Source organism: Mus pahari, chromosome 17, assembly GCF_900095145.1.
Source record: "Mus pahari chromosome 17, PAHARI_EIJ_v1.1, whole genome shotgun sequence".
Classification (NCBI taxonomy): domain Eukaryota; kingdom Metazoa; phylum Chordata; class Mammalia; order Rodentia; family Muridae; genus Mus; species Mus pahari.
The window spans coordinates 6,789,169-6,806,962 of NC_034606.1; the positions used below are offsets into that span (position 1 = coordinate 6,789,169).

Here is a 17,794-nt window from a genome sequence, read left to right on the forward strand (position 1 = left end):
TCACAAGGGTTTAAAGTTTCCTAGCACAAAAAGGAGACACAAAATGCCAGTCTAATTTGATTATTACACAGAATACATACATATATATGTAGATATATTATGATGCTACACCCCACAAATATGTACGGTGTATGTCAATAAAGTGGTAGGAAAGTAATGTGGGGTTAAATTAACTTAATTATGTTTTTCATGTGGTCCACAACTCTTTCAGCTAGTACTCAGACAAAGTCCAATAGTAGCACTAAGAGAACCGGCTGTTTTGTGCTTCCAACTGACCCCTGCTTGAGTCCTATTCACATGCCCTGTGCTGGCAGCCCCCATGGCTCCCGCCTTTCAGATGGGAGCTTCAGTTCTCCTCAGGCCTCTCCATTTCTTCTAGTTCAAACAGAAATCTACCACTTTTTACAGACTCATCTCGATTTTCTTGTTCAGTGAAATAAAGTTTAAGCACAGTAGGAACAGCAACATTCTCTTCAGCCATTCTTATAAAGACAAAACCATTCATTTCTACTCTTACCACAGGACCGAGACTGCTCATAAACACACCTCGCTTTTCCAATCTTAAAAGGCAAAACAACCACAACTCGAATACTGACAACGTGCACCCTGCTCCATCCACTAAAATCCACAATGGAGAGAATGGATGAGCAGATGTGACAATCAGGCGGGGGAGGGGCAGGGCAGGTTACAAGTGAGGAGGGATGAAGGGAGAAAGAAAGCAAAACCTTGCTGGCTACAGACTGGTCTTACAAACTCAAAGTTAGCAGTAGATGTACTTCAGCATAAAATGCTATCATTACCAACCTGCTATGGCACTCTACGAATATGAAAATACTTCAACATTAGAAATACCATGAATGTAATTTGCCTCAGTTACAGACAAATGAATTCATTTATTCAACAAGCATTGTCTGCTATTGTATTATGTTTCACACACAACCAGAACGCTACAATAATGTACACAAATGTATAATAATTCCAGTCTTCTTGTTGGATTTGTTGTTGTAGAAAATACGTCATTTAACATATCTTAATTATCAGTGTATGCATGGTAATAACAGGTGACACATTTCTTACTACCATTTTAAATAGATTAATATTAACACTTTAATTTCTATTACAGGCCTAAACAAATATGTAGCCCCAATTTAAAAGTATTCTTTAGGTTCCCAAACCAACAATTCCTGAAGCTGAGAGACTGCTGCACTGTGTGCCACACTCTGTTCTAGCCGCCATTACTCACCTTCACACTGGTGTTGTCAGTATGGGGTGTGTGCAGGCTGGAACTAAAACAAGGAAGGGTGCTACCCACCCTTGTGTGTGCCTTTGGGCACACATTACACACTTGTGCAGAGTATATACCTAAACGAAAGCTGCTGGACTATGGGACACTTTATTCAATGTTAACAGACACGGACTTTCTCAAAGTTTAGTGAGCAGTTCAAGCATGGTTAGTTGAACTGAAATCAGCCCTCAATATAAAATTTACACTGTTTTTGAAGATTTTTTTTCATGAAAACATAATCCAGAATCCAGAGCATATCAATAATTATTTGCTATTGATTTTACATACAACCATTTTAGGCATATTGGGTTAAATATATTAACATTGATTTTCTTGTTTTTTTTTTTTTTTTTTAGCATGATCTCTGGAGTGTGTGTGTGCATGAGTGTGTGTGTACATTTTTAAGTTTTATATCAGGCTTATATAGGTGAGAAACAAACACTCTCGCTAGGTAACAGCCCCTAAATGAAAGCTGAAGGACAAGTAGCAGGCCAGTGCAGACAGTGGATGAGAAAAGAAGATGAAGCAGGCAGAAGAAACAGCGTGTGCACAGGCCAGGGGACAAAGGAAGCACACGGGATGGCAGGAGCACTGCAGAAGAGGGGCAGGGATGAGAGCGTGGCTAGGGTTTCCCTGCTTTATGTATTTGTATGTGTAGGCATGGACATGTGCATGTGTGCATGTGTGTACCACCCCAACATATGTGTACAAGTCAGAGGACAACTGATAGGAATTGATTCTATTTTTCTATCATGTGGGTCTTAGAGAGCAAACTCAGATGTTTAGTTTTGGTGGTAAGGCCTTTATTAGCTAAGCCACCTTACGGGTTCTACTGCTAGATTTTATGCAAGAAAGTTAAATTAAAACAAACAAACAACAACAAACCTGCATTTATTTAAGAAAAGTCACCCAGATTTGTACATGTGGCATAACTGAATCACTTCTGGACTAGTTAGCAGCTGTTACAACAATGTGAAAATATTATTAATATTAATAATAAAGCAACAAGCCTCTACACATAGAAAGCATAGAGTGCAAAGAACCAGAGCAAACTGACTAGTCTCAGTCTGTCGTCCCCGAGGGGGCCGCTCTACACTGACCTTACAGTTAATCATGGCATTTTTTAAATAAAGCTGTTTTGTACTCTATCAGTAAGAAAGGTTTTAATGTCATGAGAACAAGCAACAAAAATCTTGAATATGAGTCATACTTAGAATGCATCCGGTATATTTATTTTGCATGTCCTCTTCTTCCTGTCTGAAAGGGATAAGTACTAACTGCTGAACATCTATGTGCTCACTTAATCCTACAACTGAAATGGGGACATTATTTTTATTCCCTAAGAACTGACGTGTTTAAATGAATTAAAGGAGGTATCAAGTCAGACTCCTTCACTAGTGAGAGCAACAGTTTAAAACAACTTTACTTCATCATACTAATTCCAAGCAGGACACTGAGTTATAAAACATTTGGGAAGAAAATAGAGAATTATTCTGTCAGATTCATCTATGCCAATGTTCTGAAACCTGTCAAAACTATATCATCTATAAATAAGTTATATAAGATCCAGTAAAAAGGTCATTTATTCTTCTAAATTTCTTCTGAAATTCACCAGTCTACTAATACATTGACTGTTCCAATGACATAAAGCCATTTTATTGATCACTTACTTCAAAGCATTGAATTTGAGCAAAAGGGTACATGACACCTCATTTCCATACTAACCCTTGGATTTGCGCCTGTTCAGCTCCCAAGACTGCATGAAGTTATGCTCCATACTTAGTGGGGGAAAGATGAGCCTGGGAGCAGAGTTCTCCATGAGAGCCTTAAGTCTCTCCTGCAACCCATCTCCTTCGACACACTTGTCATCTGTTGTACAAGCTTTTTATCACAGAGTCCTGCCTGGTATGTAGCATGGACAGCGACTTTCACACACTGAATGTCCTTACTATTGTCTTTTCTAGAAGAAGTAACAAATTTCCCAAGGGTCCAAACTGTTAGGCTGAATGGAAGGAACAGAAATCACCCTCTGTATCCTTCTCCTCTTCAGTCTTATCTCATGATTCAGGTTACATGACTTCAAGAAAATACATAGGAACAATCAGATGTGATTACATCATCCCAACCAAACTTGTGTGCCGAAGTACAAACACATTGATGCTCCCTCTCCTCTTTCCTCTCCCAGCCAGAAAAAGAAACCCCATGTTTATCACCAGGACAATACCCAGCCACCTCCCCTACCACCAGCTTGTCCCAACTACCTGTGCCTCTCAAGCTGGCTGACAGCTGAAGCTTCCTGACTACCCTGACTACTTCAGATGTCCCACACTGTATAGAAAAAGCGACTGAGTCAAAATAAAAACTATCATGCCATTTAAACCTCTCCAATAGTTAACTTTCCAAATAAAACTCAAATTTATCACAGCCTTCAAACCTGTACTCACCCCTAATGTTCTGCAGCAAGTGTGTTCCCATAGCTGCAGTGTCCAGCTCGTCCTGATCCTAGGCCTTTCGATACATTGCTCCCACATACAAAGCTCTCTGACTATAACTCTCATGGTCACCTATCATTTGGGTCTTGTAAATGTGCTCTGTGAAAGACATCTATCCCTAATCACTTCATTATTTATTATCTCCATGCTTGGTAGTTTCTGCTGGAGAACTTGTAGCAACTTGTTGACTGGAGTCGAAGAACTATGAGTGCAGAGAGTGCCCATGAGGCAGAACCTAACAGTACCAGGGAAAGTATCCTACAGATGCAGGAAAGAGGGAAGAGGGTTAGGCCATCACTCCACTGACTTTCTAGTGATACGATCTCAAAGTAATTTTCAGAACTTCAATTTTCTCTCTGATTAAAAAACAATGTTGAATATGACTGCTAGGTGGGATTGACTGAAACTGTCAATGAATAATGTTTAAGAACAGCACCCATAATACCAGTAAGTGCTGGACACTTACATAGTAAATGTCCTTTCTTTCTCTCTCTTTTAATGATTAGATGGTGAGACCTCACTAAGCTAATTCATTATTGAAATTATATATGTATGTGTGTGTGAACGTATGTATATATGCATGCATGCATATATAGAATGGTAATAAGTAGTATACATATATCACCTTATCTCAAAAAAGGAGGGAAAACGTAGGTCTGCAGTGAGGAGAATCTAGACAGAACCTTAGCAGCTAGAGAGGTCAATGCAACCTTTGTGTGCTTATAGACATGCAGCAAGAACAGATTAATGCTCATTTTGCAATTTCAAAGTCCAAGCATTTTCTATTTGCTCAAATGTACAGAAACTTTTCTGTATCCATCTCCTGTTTAAAATTCTTTAGTGAATATTGCTAGTAATATTTTTTAAAGAAAACCCACCAATTACATAAAACAAAATACCTAAGATCAGAAAGAGAAATTCCCTTTACTTTTTCATAAGCTTGAAACTTTCTATTCTCCAGAAAAACGTCTTGACCCAGGCCTGTCACTTAAATATGTACTCTTGGGACTGAGGAGTCTGGAGCAGGAGGATTGCTATGAGTTGGAGTCCAGCTTGGGCCACAGCCCCCAGCTTTAACATCTATATTTTAACAGTTCCTTCTATCTGCAGCTCACACTTCTCTTCTGTTCTCTTCAGTGGAGACGAGACTTTCTAGGAAGCATCTAAATCGTTTACGACACATCATTCAAATCTCTTCCAAGCTCCTGGAATGTAGACAGCTACCCTTCAGAAAGTTGTCACTGCACCCAAGCCCCTGGGGTTGAGAGGGATCTGCCTCCTGTCTTCAATCTCTCTAGGATATAGATATAATTTAGATTCTGAACTCAAAGAAGGGTTTCTATTAAGCAATTAATTCAGTTTTATTCAATATATTTTATGTAATCAAGCTTGACTTTCTCAGAAGTAATTGTATCAGCTTAAAATTTTTTCCCTTCTGTTCCAGTTATTTCTACCACTTTTCTAAAATTGGAACTTCCAGTTTATCCTTACACTGAAAAATTTTTTTTAGTACTGTTGAGTGTTCCATATAATTCATGGGGGAAAGATTTGTCCATTAGATATAAAGTAAAGAGTAAGGAGAATATTATACCCTGCCACGGCATCCAGAACAGCAGGCGCACAATGAAGCCTCTTGACATAATCAGATGATAATTCAAACAGGAATGTCGCCTATCACAGGTCAGAGAACATTCATACACCAGAAAGAGTTTACTGACACTGAATGCTTTAGCAGGAAGTAACCTGAAACGCTCCAAGGCAATTATAAGATCATAAACAAGCAAAACAAATGTTCTAAATCATACTCTAAGGCTTCCTCTAGGGCAGTGGTCAACAAATGAAGCAGTGGCCCAAAAGCTAGAGTCAAGATGAGCAAATGAGGGACGGGAAGGCAGGGAAGGGGGAGAGTGGATGGCGGGCAGCACGTCTGAGTGTGTCCCAAACATAAGGACACCACCTCATGAACTTTGTTTCTTTCTCCAGAAACATCCAGAAAGCAAGGTAACAGCCAGCTAAGCTCTGGGGTACCACCCCTGTGGCTCTTACTCCTTCAAGCTTCCAAAGAAAGCCAGTGTCAATTCAACCTTCACTTTCTCCTGCTCTCCTGCAGAGTCAAAGCTACTCAGACAGAAGAAAGACGGAAAGGTAATACTGGCCCTAGGACAACCTCAGAAAGTATTAACTGTAGGCTGATGTATAATCTAAATTAATTGTATACTTTTACACAATTTAAAGTTCAAGCAAGACTTTGGCGTCTGGAAAGATAACCTGCAGCTATAATAGTCACATATCACAGTTCACCAACAAATAAAAGGTTATGTAAAGACTGTAAACACCAAATAAGGAGTTGTAAATCTATACAAAATGTTTCAAAGGTTCACATTTTGGTTAATAGCCAAGAGTAACTGGAAAAAAAAAATCTACCAAGCAAAGAAATAAACAAAACAGTGTTGGAATTCCCTAAATACTGGCTCAAAACCTTTCCTTATCATGTCTATGTCAAATTAGTCAGAATATTCACTTGTTTTAATGGAACTTTCTAATTTTATTTATTGATTCAATTATTTACATTAATTTGTGCATGTGTGAAACAGGGTATGTCTGTGGGGGTCAGAGGACAGCTTTGTGAAGTTTATTATCTCTTCTACCTTATGTGGGTTCCAGAGATTGAACTCAAGTCACCAGGCTCTATAGAAAATACCTTTACCTACTGAACTATCTCAATAGTTCTTTATTTTTGAAGCCATATTTGCGTGTGTGCAAGAACATGTGCATGTATACACGGAGATCAGAGGGCAACCATACATGTTTGTCCTCAGGTGCTGCCCATCTTTCCCAGACAAGGGTCTCCTGTGGGTCTGGAGCTTGCCAAGAAGATTATACTAACTAATGAGACCCAGGGAATCTGGCTGTCTCTGCCTTCCGGAGAGCATGTTACACTGCCCATTTTTACATGAACTAGGGATGGAATTCAGGACTTCAAGAATTGTACTGAGACATCTCCATAATGTACGTATGTATGTATGTATGTATGTACGTACGTTCTATGTTCACTCAAATGGTTCTGTCAGAGTATATCTACTATACATCACAACTAAAACACAGACCACACAAACTAGTATTCCTATTTGAGTACAGTTTAACTATTGCGACAGTTGTTTGTTTTTCTTTTCCTAACAATATAAACCCAAATCTGGGTGAGGAAACAGAAACACATGGGTGTGCACGCATTCGAGCACACACACACACACACACACACACTCGTGCACGCGTGCACACAGCTGTACAGAGAATGCCACTGGCTTCAGGACGAAGAGTTTCTTTTAGCTCTGTCAGTACAGTTCAATGTTTTGCCCATCTCACTGCCTCTTATTTCCTTATCATTTGAAACTCAAGTGGCTGGAGACATCAACCTTTGGAATAATCACCTGACAGCTTTATAAACGTGATCCCACAATGGTGGAAAAAGGAGTTCTGGCCTTTGACTTCAATTCCTCACTGAACACAAACAGCCAAGAGATAAACCTTTGTAAAGTACCTACCAGCAGTCCACTGTGTATTATAAACGAATACACCAGGACCAATTCTGCTTTACAGCCTCTTTACCTCTGAAGGCAAAAGATCTTTATTTCAAACGCCAATGGCATGAGTTTTCCTGAAGACTCAACTTATTTATTTAGTCTGATCAGACATCACATAAACTCAATTCTGATTACAGTACAGAGCATACACAACTGGACATTCCTCATCACCTTAGATTAAAGATTCCTCTCACTCTCCTTTCTCCTGGGCCACTATACCAAACCCAGAGCAGGGCTGACTCACCTCCAGGCTAGAAAAAAACCAACATAATAGCTTATTGATCTCTTGTGTAGACCCAACCCACAAGTCACCAGCCAAGCAGGGATGGCACGAACGGTGACTAGTCAGGTCCCACACAAACACACCATTGACAGCTACCACATCAAATGTGGAGAAACCCACCCTCCTGCTCAGAACAAAATAACACACCACGTGTCAACTACACTGAAAATATGACCATTTCTTGGCTATCATGAAATGCCAATTTACATTCATTATATTTTTCATATAATGAGAATTGTCAAGGTTTGAAAGTTACCATCATATTTAATTCCACAGATAAATACTTTTTTTTTTTTTTTTTTTTTTTTTTTTGGTTTTGGTTTTTCTAGACAGGGTTTCTCTGTATTGCCCTGGCTGTCCTGGAACTCACTCTGTAGACCAGGCTGGCCTCGAACTCAGAAATCTGCCTGCCTCTGCCTCCCGAGTGCTGGGATTAAAGATAAATACTTTCAAAAGAGATGCTACCATATGCTGGGGAATTATATTCTGACAGAAACCACCGCCATTATGCTACTGAATCAGTATTTGTGGCAAAGGATGTGGACTTTTTACAAGTAAAAATACCACCACCACCACCACCACCACCATCCCCCCCCACACACACACATAGCTTCTGTTTGCTTTTCTGGAAAAGTCAAACCATTACTCCAAAATGGAAATATTAATTGTGTTCTCTGCAATACCCATTCAAGGAGTTAACTCATGAGAACGAAGAATGGTGAAGTCAGAGCTCAAGCTGAGGTCTCAAGTGGGGTGAGCAGTCCTCTTAATTCTTACCCTTAGCTCCAGTTCATACAAAGCACGGTCGTGACACACAGTCTGCACTCCTTAAAGTAGTGTCCCTAACCAGATCGCAGACCGGAATGAGGCAAGAGTCACAACAGCATCAGAGGGCACAGATGAAATGACAAGTGAACTGGGAGTCAGGGCAGACTTGTACGTCCCAATAGAGAAAGACTGAGGTGGGGCTGGAAACTATTTTCTGGCCTTCTCTCCAGTGCAGCTACTGGGGAACGAGATCCTACACGCCCGGGACCCACAGAGCCCCAGGCGTGGGAAGGAAGCAATCGGGGTGCTTTTGGAGGGAATGGGGACCAAGAGCGATGGGCACGACAGCAATTTCACTGAGAAGAGAACTTCCTGCCTCGGGAAGGATCTGGGACAGGACCGTCCCGGAGGCGACCTCCCCTTCGTAGTCTCACGGTCACATCTTTGTGCGCGAGGACTGTACACCCGGCAGCGAGCGCTAGAGGAGCGAGCCGCCGGGGCCCTCGCGCCGGGCTGGGGAGTCCTCCCGCACCCCGTCGCTCCGCAGGGACCCCTGGCTCGGACCGGCCAGCCTCCATCGCTCCGAAGGGTCGGCGGCGGCCAGCGGACCCCAGCATCCCCGCGGGCAGACATCCCTCCCCGCACATCCCGCGTGGGTCTTTGTCCCGTCGGCAACCGGGGTCTCCCCGGGTCGCCCAAGCACAGCCCGTCCTGGAGGCCTGGGGGGGGGGGCCCGGGGTCGCCCCAGCTTTGTTCGGTCAGAGGGGCGCAGGGAGGTGGACACTCACCGTACACCCCAGCGAGGAAAAGCAAGAGCCACGCCGACCCCCGCCGCGGAGACTCTTTTGTGCTCCAGCGACGGGCCATACCCACGGCAGATGGAGGGAGCGAGGAGATGGAGGAGGAGGAGCTGGGGCCAGACGCCGCCGCCGCCGAGCCCCTGGCTGCTCCCTGCGCGCTCCGCGGCGGCGGAGGGGGAGGGGCGGGGCCGCCCGCGCGCGCTCCCTCCCGCCGGCCCTGCGTCGGTCGCGCGAGCCCCTAGCGGGCCGGCCTTCCGGGGGGCAGGGACGCGCAGCGCGCGCACCAGCGGCAGGCGACGGGGCCGGCGACTGCGGGGCTCGGGCCTCGCGCCGCACAAGCAGCCGGCGCCGCCACCCGCCAGACTGAGCGCGAGCCGGCACCGGCGCTCATCCGTGCACTCGGCAATCCCCTGGCCCGCCTGTCTTGGTTCCCGCCCCGCGTTTCCCTGGACTCGGCCGAGCTCGCGCGGGTTTCGCCGCGCCTGGAGCCGGAGTGGCGAGGCAGTGCCAATCGATGTGCGAGCACGCGAACGCCGGCCGCTGGGTTCCAGGGGCAGCGGGGCTGGAGGGAGGGGGACGGGACGGACGCGGTGTGCTCTGACCGAGCTCCGCCGCAGTCCCCGGCCTTGGTGTTGTGCCCACCCCGGAGATCCTCGAGGCTGATGAGCTGTACGTGGAGGGAAGAGGGGTGGGAACTTAGAAGTCCCGTGCTAAGACCCCCAACCTTGCCGGCTCCGCTTGAATTTGACTCTGAGTGAGTGGGGTCGTAGGTCCCTGTGGATAACCTGGTGTAGAAACCTGAGCCAAAAAATCTGGAGATACATCCGGCCGGGCTACAGGGTCTGTGCTTCTAATCTGGCAGGGAAGACGCGGGGGACCCTTTTGACACTCGGGTGGGATGGAGTGGACCTGGGAGGTGGAAAGAGGGGACCCCCGCCCCAAGCCTCTTCCAGCTCCTAACAAGTATGACACTTCTTTCCCTTAAGCACCCATAGCGCTTCTGTCTGTAGTGACACACTGGCACTTCCACCTTGTTCAAAGTGTCGTCTGCACGGTTTTGCCTGCTGTCCTTGCCATTTACAGGCACTGTCCACTATTCACTGAAGATCAGCAGTGCCCTATGCTGTACCGTTGACACAGGCTGTCTATCTTTGTTTCCCGACAGAATATTATCCACGTTTTAGATAAGTTAATGAGACTCAAAGAGGTTAAATTATCCCAAAGGAGTTATCAAGTAAATCTACAGACGTTGTTTCCCCCATCCCAAAGTCGAGCACTTTCACAGTAACAGGAAACTCAAGCAAAATGCTTAGCACCTATCAGGCACATTAAATTTTAATATATGCCTGGGGAGGTACATTAAAATTTTCCTGTATCTCTTGCTTATTTGACCCTTTAGTGACCCCCCCCTGAAATTATATTTCAGAAGAGAAAAGTTAATACTTAAGAAATCTTTTGCAAGATGGCAATAAACAAAAAATCCTGAACTCTGGGATTTTTTTTTTTCCATTCTTTGTTGAGAACACAGCAATTTTGTTGTTCCTGATTCTACAATTAGCAGATACGATTCCTTGTTTTATGACGCTACACTTTGATCACTGGGTTGTTGTTTTTTTCCAGAGCTCTTTTTAAATTAAATTTGTATCAGGCCTCAAACACAATGAAAAAGTAGACTGTACTGCATTTGTCTCCCACCCCATCACTTTCAGTATCATTCAAGGAGCTCTGTCCCAAGAGGAGACACATGGTGCCCCCCCCCAGGACCCTTTAGCCTACACTCTTCCACAAACACTTGTTCATCTACTGAGTGGCCTCTTCGACTTGTCAAATAATCAATCTTTTGTTTTCTAAGCCCCTTTAGCATTCTTAAATTTTAATGAGGACTCCAGAGAACTTCTACTTAGAAATTAAAATGGAAGGTTTAACTAATTTTAATTCTTTTCCAATAAAACAAGAATTCATGTTACCATCTCCAAAACAAATAGAAAAGTGGTGTAGATTCTTTGCAGATCTTCCTTGTGTCTGGCTGATAACATCTGGATTCCCATATCTGTTTCTGAAGCCAATCTGTTACAGTATGTTGTTTTGGTTGAAGTATATTAAGAAATTTAGACCAAAACAAAAAACAACAACAAAAAAAAATGGCAGTGGTGGCACATGCCTTTAATCCCAGCACTTGGGAGGCAAAGGCAGGCAGATTTCTGAGTTCAAGGTCAGCCTGGTCTATATAGTGAGTTCCAGGACAGCCAGGGCTACACAGAGAAACCCTGTCTCGAAACACCCCTCCCCGCCCCAACAAGAAAGAAAGAAAGAAAGAAAGAAAGAAAGAAAGAAAGAAAGAAAGAAAGAAAGAAAGAAAGAAATTTAGAGTCACAGAGATCTGCATATTGAAAAAAAAAATACTTCCTTGAAATAGTCTCAAGAACACCACTACCAAATACAGGCTATGCATCGCCAATCCATAAACTCTGAAGTGCTCCAAAGCACTGAGCAATGAAACTCATGAGCACAAAAAGCAAGCATATAACCACAACTGCCCCATACATAAGATTTTGAAATTTCAAGCATTTTGGATGAAAGAACACACAACTTCTGAAACTTTAAAACCCATCATTCTTAGTGTCTATCTTAGATGACTCAAAGAAAGGGGCCCCATAAGGAGTTCTAAGGATATGTCTTACCAGGGAACATTTTTCCTTAAACAAAATAATTCTAATAGACTATCAGATGTTGTTATGAAACATGCTATAGACTAGGCATGTTATCAGGCACTGAACAGGATAATCACTCCTTATGTTGTCCAGCCTACCTTCCAGGCTCTCTAGGCTGTACATCAACTGGGTCCTATGAAGAAGCACTTTGAAATCCATTAAAACTCTGGCTATAAAGAGGCTTGTGTTGGTAACCATTCCATCAAGTGGAGTATTTATTATGCTTGGACAGTCCGGATTTGTAGCCTATAAAGCATAAACCATGCCTTTAAGAAACACATTCTTCTTCTTCTGGGTCCTTAGAGCCATAAAAGGTCTTGCGTGATCTTTTATGCCTGCTGAGGTGGTCTGAGGTTGTGTGTTCGTGTGCTTCTCATAGGGAGATGATTTCCACAGACTCTGAAAGAACTCTGTCAACCATTAAAGTTTAAGAAAATTTCATTAAAGGCACTCTGAGTTGCTGCTTAATGCTTTTCCAAGTGAGTCTCATGCTTCTGGAGAATATACAATGAGGAGTGGAGAGGTGTGTGGACTTTTCCGTTAGCATATTTTGAAAAGGGCTACACTCTTCACTTTATGGCAATATGCCCTTAAATAATCAAGATACTTTAAAAGAATAATTACAAATATCTCTTTCTCCTTATTTATTATCACATATGGTTTAATTTTTACTGATATCATGAATAAAAATTCTGTCTCAAGGATTGTAAATCGTGCTCTTTTTGGTAGCATTTGAGGATCTCAACACAGGTTAGTCTGGGAATTTAAATGTCGCACTTTGAGCATCATCTTTTATTTGAAAGAAAATTGATGGAGTGTGGGTTTTCTCCTTGGCACATTTCCAAACAAAAGACAAACCATCTCCCCACCACTGAATTATTATTTTTCGAAAAAAACCCAAACAATACAAATAAATAACAGGAAAATATTAAAAATGGTAATTAAATAAATGAGAACTCTTCCTAAGAAAATTTTTTATTGGAATAGAGTAATACAAGGTTGCAATCCCGGCAACTTGAATACTCATTCCTCAGCACATTTGTTGTGGTTATTTATTCTGTTCTGTGTTCTAACATCCTAGCACTGTACCTACAGTCGAAGTATAATACTGGTTCCACGCCACATAGCAAATCATCGTATGTTTGTCCTCATACCATTGTATCTGCTGCATGAACTTGTAAATAGTAATAACACTTTTTGTAGACATTTTAAATCATTGCCTCCATCAAGAAAAATAAAGGAAAATAAGCAGCTACACATTTTGTTTGTTAGACATACTCTTAGGATTTTGTTGTTGAACTGCAAGTTTTAAATGCATATCTTTGCCTTCACATTTAAATTTTTCTCATGACTCATTAAGGATATAAACTGGAATTCTTATTAGATGGGAGCTCATTCCAAGTCCCTCTCAGCCCATTGGCAGTGAATCTGGAAACTATGATGTCAAATGAATGATTCTTTATAGGGATCTATTGCTAATTGCAGGCACATACAATGTATTTATTTGAATTCTGCTCAAAGCAAACAGAATTTGTACCAGTGCAGCATACTGTAGCAGATAAACTCGGAGATCTGAAGTTTTGAAAGGTTGATTTTGATCTAGGTGGTTAGCCTTGATTAAAACCTAAATTCTTATATCTTATATTCTCTCCATTAAAATGGGAGTGAAATGTGGCCTCTGAGTACATGTCATCAGTGAAATAATACTATTTGTGTGTGTGTGTGTGTGTGTGTGTGTGTGTGTGTGTGTGTGTGTGCAAGTGCCAGCCTATGGCACGGTTTTCATTTAATCTTTAAACAATCCTCTGACGTCAATACTGTTATTATCCTCGGTGTTCAAATGAACAGACAGGCAGAGGTTCTGTAGTTTGTTGAGACCACACAGATGGTAAATGGTGGGCATTTAAACACAGTCACTAGTGTCAGTCCACTATGTTGTATGTAAAGCAGTTAGGCAGCTGTCATTATTTAAAATGTAAATGATTTAATCTAGGCAGTCCGTACGTATTCTCTTATATGCAATTTAAAATAAAATCTATGCCATTATTTTTAATCTTTTTTTTCCCAGCAAAATGATTAACATTACCTTGTGCTCAGTTTAAGTTAGATAGACACTTGCCTTTTTAGATTTATTTTGAAAAAGAAAAGTCACTTTTTTAAAGCTTTTTTCCCCTTCAGTTTTGGAAAGTAGTAAGAATCAATAAGATGAAGGATCTGGCTTTTTTTTTTTTCTACTTGTGCTAATTTCTTCCTGGTGACCTTGGAGTCCTTATTTATAGCTCTCTTTGAAGATCAGAGAAACCTAGGTTGCTTATTGCCCTAATCTTCAGAAACGATCTATTGACAGATATTTCTGATCTCAAAAGGATACATCAACTCATATGAAACTGCTCAGTTATGAGTCCATGGAAACAGAGGTCATTTCTACTGAAGAATAGATTACTCCCACTTCCTCATGAAAAGAATATTCTCCTTGGAAATACCCAGGCGGGTTTGCATTTTGAATATACACCAGCTGTGATGGAAAAGAACAGTCTAAGCCCTTGGATTCCCGTAGTCTGCAGGCCTTGCTCACACAGCAGGGAATGGGAAAAAATTGTATCACAAGTATTTCAGCATAAAAAATTTATTCTTATATGCAGTGAAATAGATTAAGTAACCAAAAAAGAATGTTAAGCACTTTGGAGCGTTAGGTCGAATGAGTCTAGTCACCATACCCCCTCCCCATGTTATTGCCAGCCCTACCGAGGTCCAAACAGTCCTGACATGGTAACTCCAATTTATAAACTCATATAGATAGAAGACACCCTTTCCTTGAAATGCTTGGTTTAAGGCAATCAGTGGTAATTAGTAGGAAGAAACCCAGAGAATTCATCAGCTGGGGAAAAGGACAGCTGTTCTGAGTCTTCCGGGATTTGAGTTCCAACAGCTCCGACCCTTTGTTCTCTTGGGCACTACTTGAGACACATTGGCCTTTTTTCCATAGCCTCACTCAGGCAGGCTGCCCACCGTGCATATCCATGCTTCTCCACTCCTGCGTAGCTCTCCTTTCCCGTGGATGATGGCTTTGAAGAAATCCCTTCTCTGCTGTTACCCATCCATCTCAGAATGGTTAATAATTTCACCAGGAACCTCCTCCTATGGACGGCTACCGACCCGTTCAGGCTAGCCCCTTCATGGACGTCATTCGGAAAACATAACACTAAAAATTGAGGCCTAGCTCACTCTCCAAGCAGGAACAAGGCCTCTGTAGCCTATGACTGGTGCCTTTCCCTGACCTGGGGAATGGAATCAAATTTTTGGATTCTCCATTTTCCATTCAGGAAGAATGGTAAAGTTCCAGGTGCGTAGGGACTTTTATCTGTTTTGTTTACTACCGAATCTTTCTACATAATCATTTTCAGGCAAGTGGATATGATGGATTAAGGATCTTGGCAATCAAATGTTCCCCTGGAGAAAATGGAAAGCAAAGGTATTAGGCAGGATAAATAGAAAGGAAAAGTGGGGAATGGGGAACCTTTCCATTTGGTCTTAGGAAGAGCCAATAAACGTTACTGCAAAACAAAATCCACATAGCCCTGCATGATATTCAAGCCATTACTTAGTGGAGTTTTTGTTGTTGTTGGTAGTGCATTTTTGTTTGTTTGTCTGTTTTTGTTTTTGTTTTTGTTTGTTTTTTTAAATCATTCTGGCATTGAAGACAGTTTTCTATGATTTTTATTATCAACATTTAGTATTTCCACTATACTAAGTAAAATGGACTTTGTATAGCCTCAATTAGTTCTATAAAATCTATAAGTTCTGCAACATTGTATTGGCTGTAAAAATGCACATGACCATTGTTCTCTAACTCAGCAGAGACTCCTTAACAGAACACTTTCAAAGCATCATCCTTCAGCAAACAATGAATCTGTACCTTGCTTCATTCCGGGAGAACAATTCCAACCCTTCTGTCGATGGCATTCAGCTCTTCCTGTGTCAGTGTCAGAGGTGGTGAAATTAGCGTCCGGAATAAAGTTCGGCTGGAAGGAGCAGAGAAGGCACCCCAGATGGATAGACCCTTGGGGTGTACATTCAAGTTATACTCAACATACCATGACTCTGAATCTTTAGTCTCCATCACAAATGCTAAACAAACAGAGCGATTTCCAATTTGAAAACTCTAAGTGAATTATCTTTTTGAGCTACCATTTTCTATTATTAATATTGCTTTTCTTTTTTCCACAATTGCTAAAGTTGATTGTTAAGCAAAATAGGATCAGCCCTCTAAAAGCCAGCTAGAATTTTGAGTTTTTAAATTTTGAATATGGAAATATGTTAAAGACGGTGAAGACTGGAGCAGCTGAAGTCATTCCCTGCCATGACCACTCAGCAGTGCAAGCTTTCGTCCATCAGGCAAGCTATTGTGAGCACAAAGAAGCTCGCAGTTCAATGGAGAGGTATACCAGTGCATACACACAACTTTCATTCATGCAGAAAGTATTTACTGTGGAAGGGAGTTTTTGGGTGCTGTAATTGCTCAGTGAACAAATGTAAATGCCACAGTGGATATACACACAGATGATACACTGGAACCTTTAGAAAGAATTAGAGAAGGCCTTATATAGTAAAACCTCTATTTGAGAACTGAATGGGAGATTGTCACTATAAGCACAGGAGATATAAAATCATTTCAGCCCCAGAAATATCAACTGGAAAGGGGAACAGAGCTGTTCTGAGATCTTTTGATGTTAAAGATTCAAGTGTGTGTGTGTGTGTTTGTGTATTTGTTGTGTGTGTATGTGTGTTTATGTGTACAGTAGTGTGTGGGAGAGTGTGTATAAACGTGATGATCTAAAGAACAGAAAATCGAGAATAAAAAACAAAGGGAAGGAAGAAGGATGGATGGAAATCACAAGAGGGAAAAGAAAGGAAATGCAGAAAGAGGCCAGAGAGAACAGGAGGGTGGGGGCAGGAAGGCACAGTGTACACATGTGTGGAAGTGACAGAGAGAAACCCATTATGATTTTCAACTAATATGAACAATAATAAAAATTTAAAAATAATTCTATTAAAGAGAGAATTCAGGTCTCTTGATGTCTAGGCTGAGCTGTCTGTTCTTTCTCCTCACTCCTGGCAGGGAATACAGAAGAGGACTGAAGGTGGAGGAGAGGCAGAAATGGCAAACATGACTTTATGCCAGCACACTCAGGGCAGGCGAGGAGGCTGGCCACCGAGCAGCTCGGGCACCATATCATGGAGAAACAAAGTTGGCTCCCAGTTGAAAACGGCTGACAGTGTTGTGGCTTCTGAAGGGCATGGAGTTTTCCTCAGGAAATATGAAAATCAGGGCATTTCAGGGACAAGAGGTAGTATGGAAAGAGGAAGCTAAACAAAGAGTGAGTGACCAGTTTGTAGGAAGAAAGTGTAGTGGGAAAGTGCGGGATGGTAGGAACCAAAGGAAGAGAATTTTGAGAAGAGGGAAGTGAATCAAGTCACCCTCAGAGAGCTCAGAGATAAAGGTAAAGACATGGCAACCAATGACTCTTTACAAGAAAATCTGATGCATGTGTCTGTCCAAAAAGCTACTGCAGAGATCTGCGTGACCTTTAATTCATAGCAGAATGGAATTCTGGGTGATCTGTGTATCATTTCTCTTTTGTCATGTTCCCTTTCCCTCCCCCCTCTTCCCTCTCATGTTTGCAGCATTGTCCATTTTGAGCTAACCATCTCTATTTTTAAGTTTCGGAATGGACCCTCCATATAAAGTTGAAGTATATAAACTTTCTCTCCCATCCCAATCGTTCCTTTCAGTCCTGTTCCCAGCCTTGCTTACATCCTCCCCCTCCAAGTGTAGCCTCTGATATGTTTGCATTTTTTTTTCTCATCTTCAAC

The 17,794-nt window shown here is 42.0% G+C and overlaps 1 protein-coding gene across 2 annotated transcripts in view; it reads right to left on the reverse strand.

Annotated features, from left to right (window-relative positions):
* Positions 1–9,588, reverse strand: part of Lrp12 (LDL receptor related protein 12) — a 69,503-nt gene extending 59,915 nt beyond the window's left edge. For both annotated transcript variants that reach the window (XM_021216923.1, XM_021216922.2), the window contains exon 1: positions 9,198–9,588. In XM_021216923.1, coding sequence (XP_021072582.1) covers positions 9,198–9,276 — 79 coding nt within the window. In that variant the 5' untranslated portion in view covers positions 9,277–9,588. The remainder of the gene's footprint in view (positions 1–9,197) is intronic.
* Between the last annotated feature and the right edge of the window lie 8,206 nt (positions 9,589–17,794).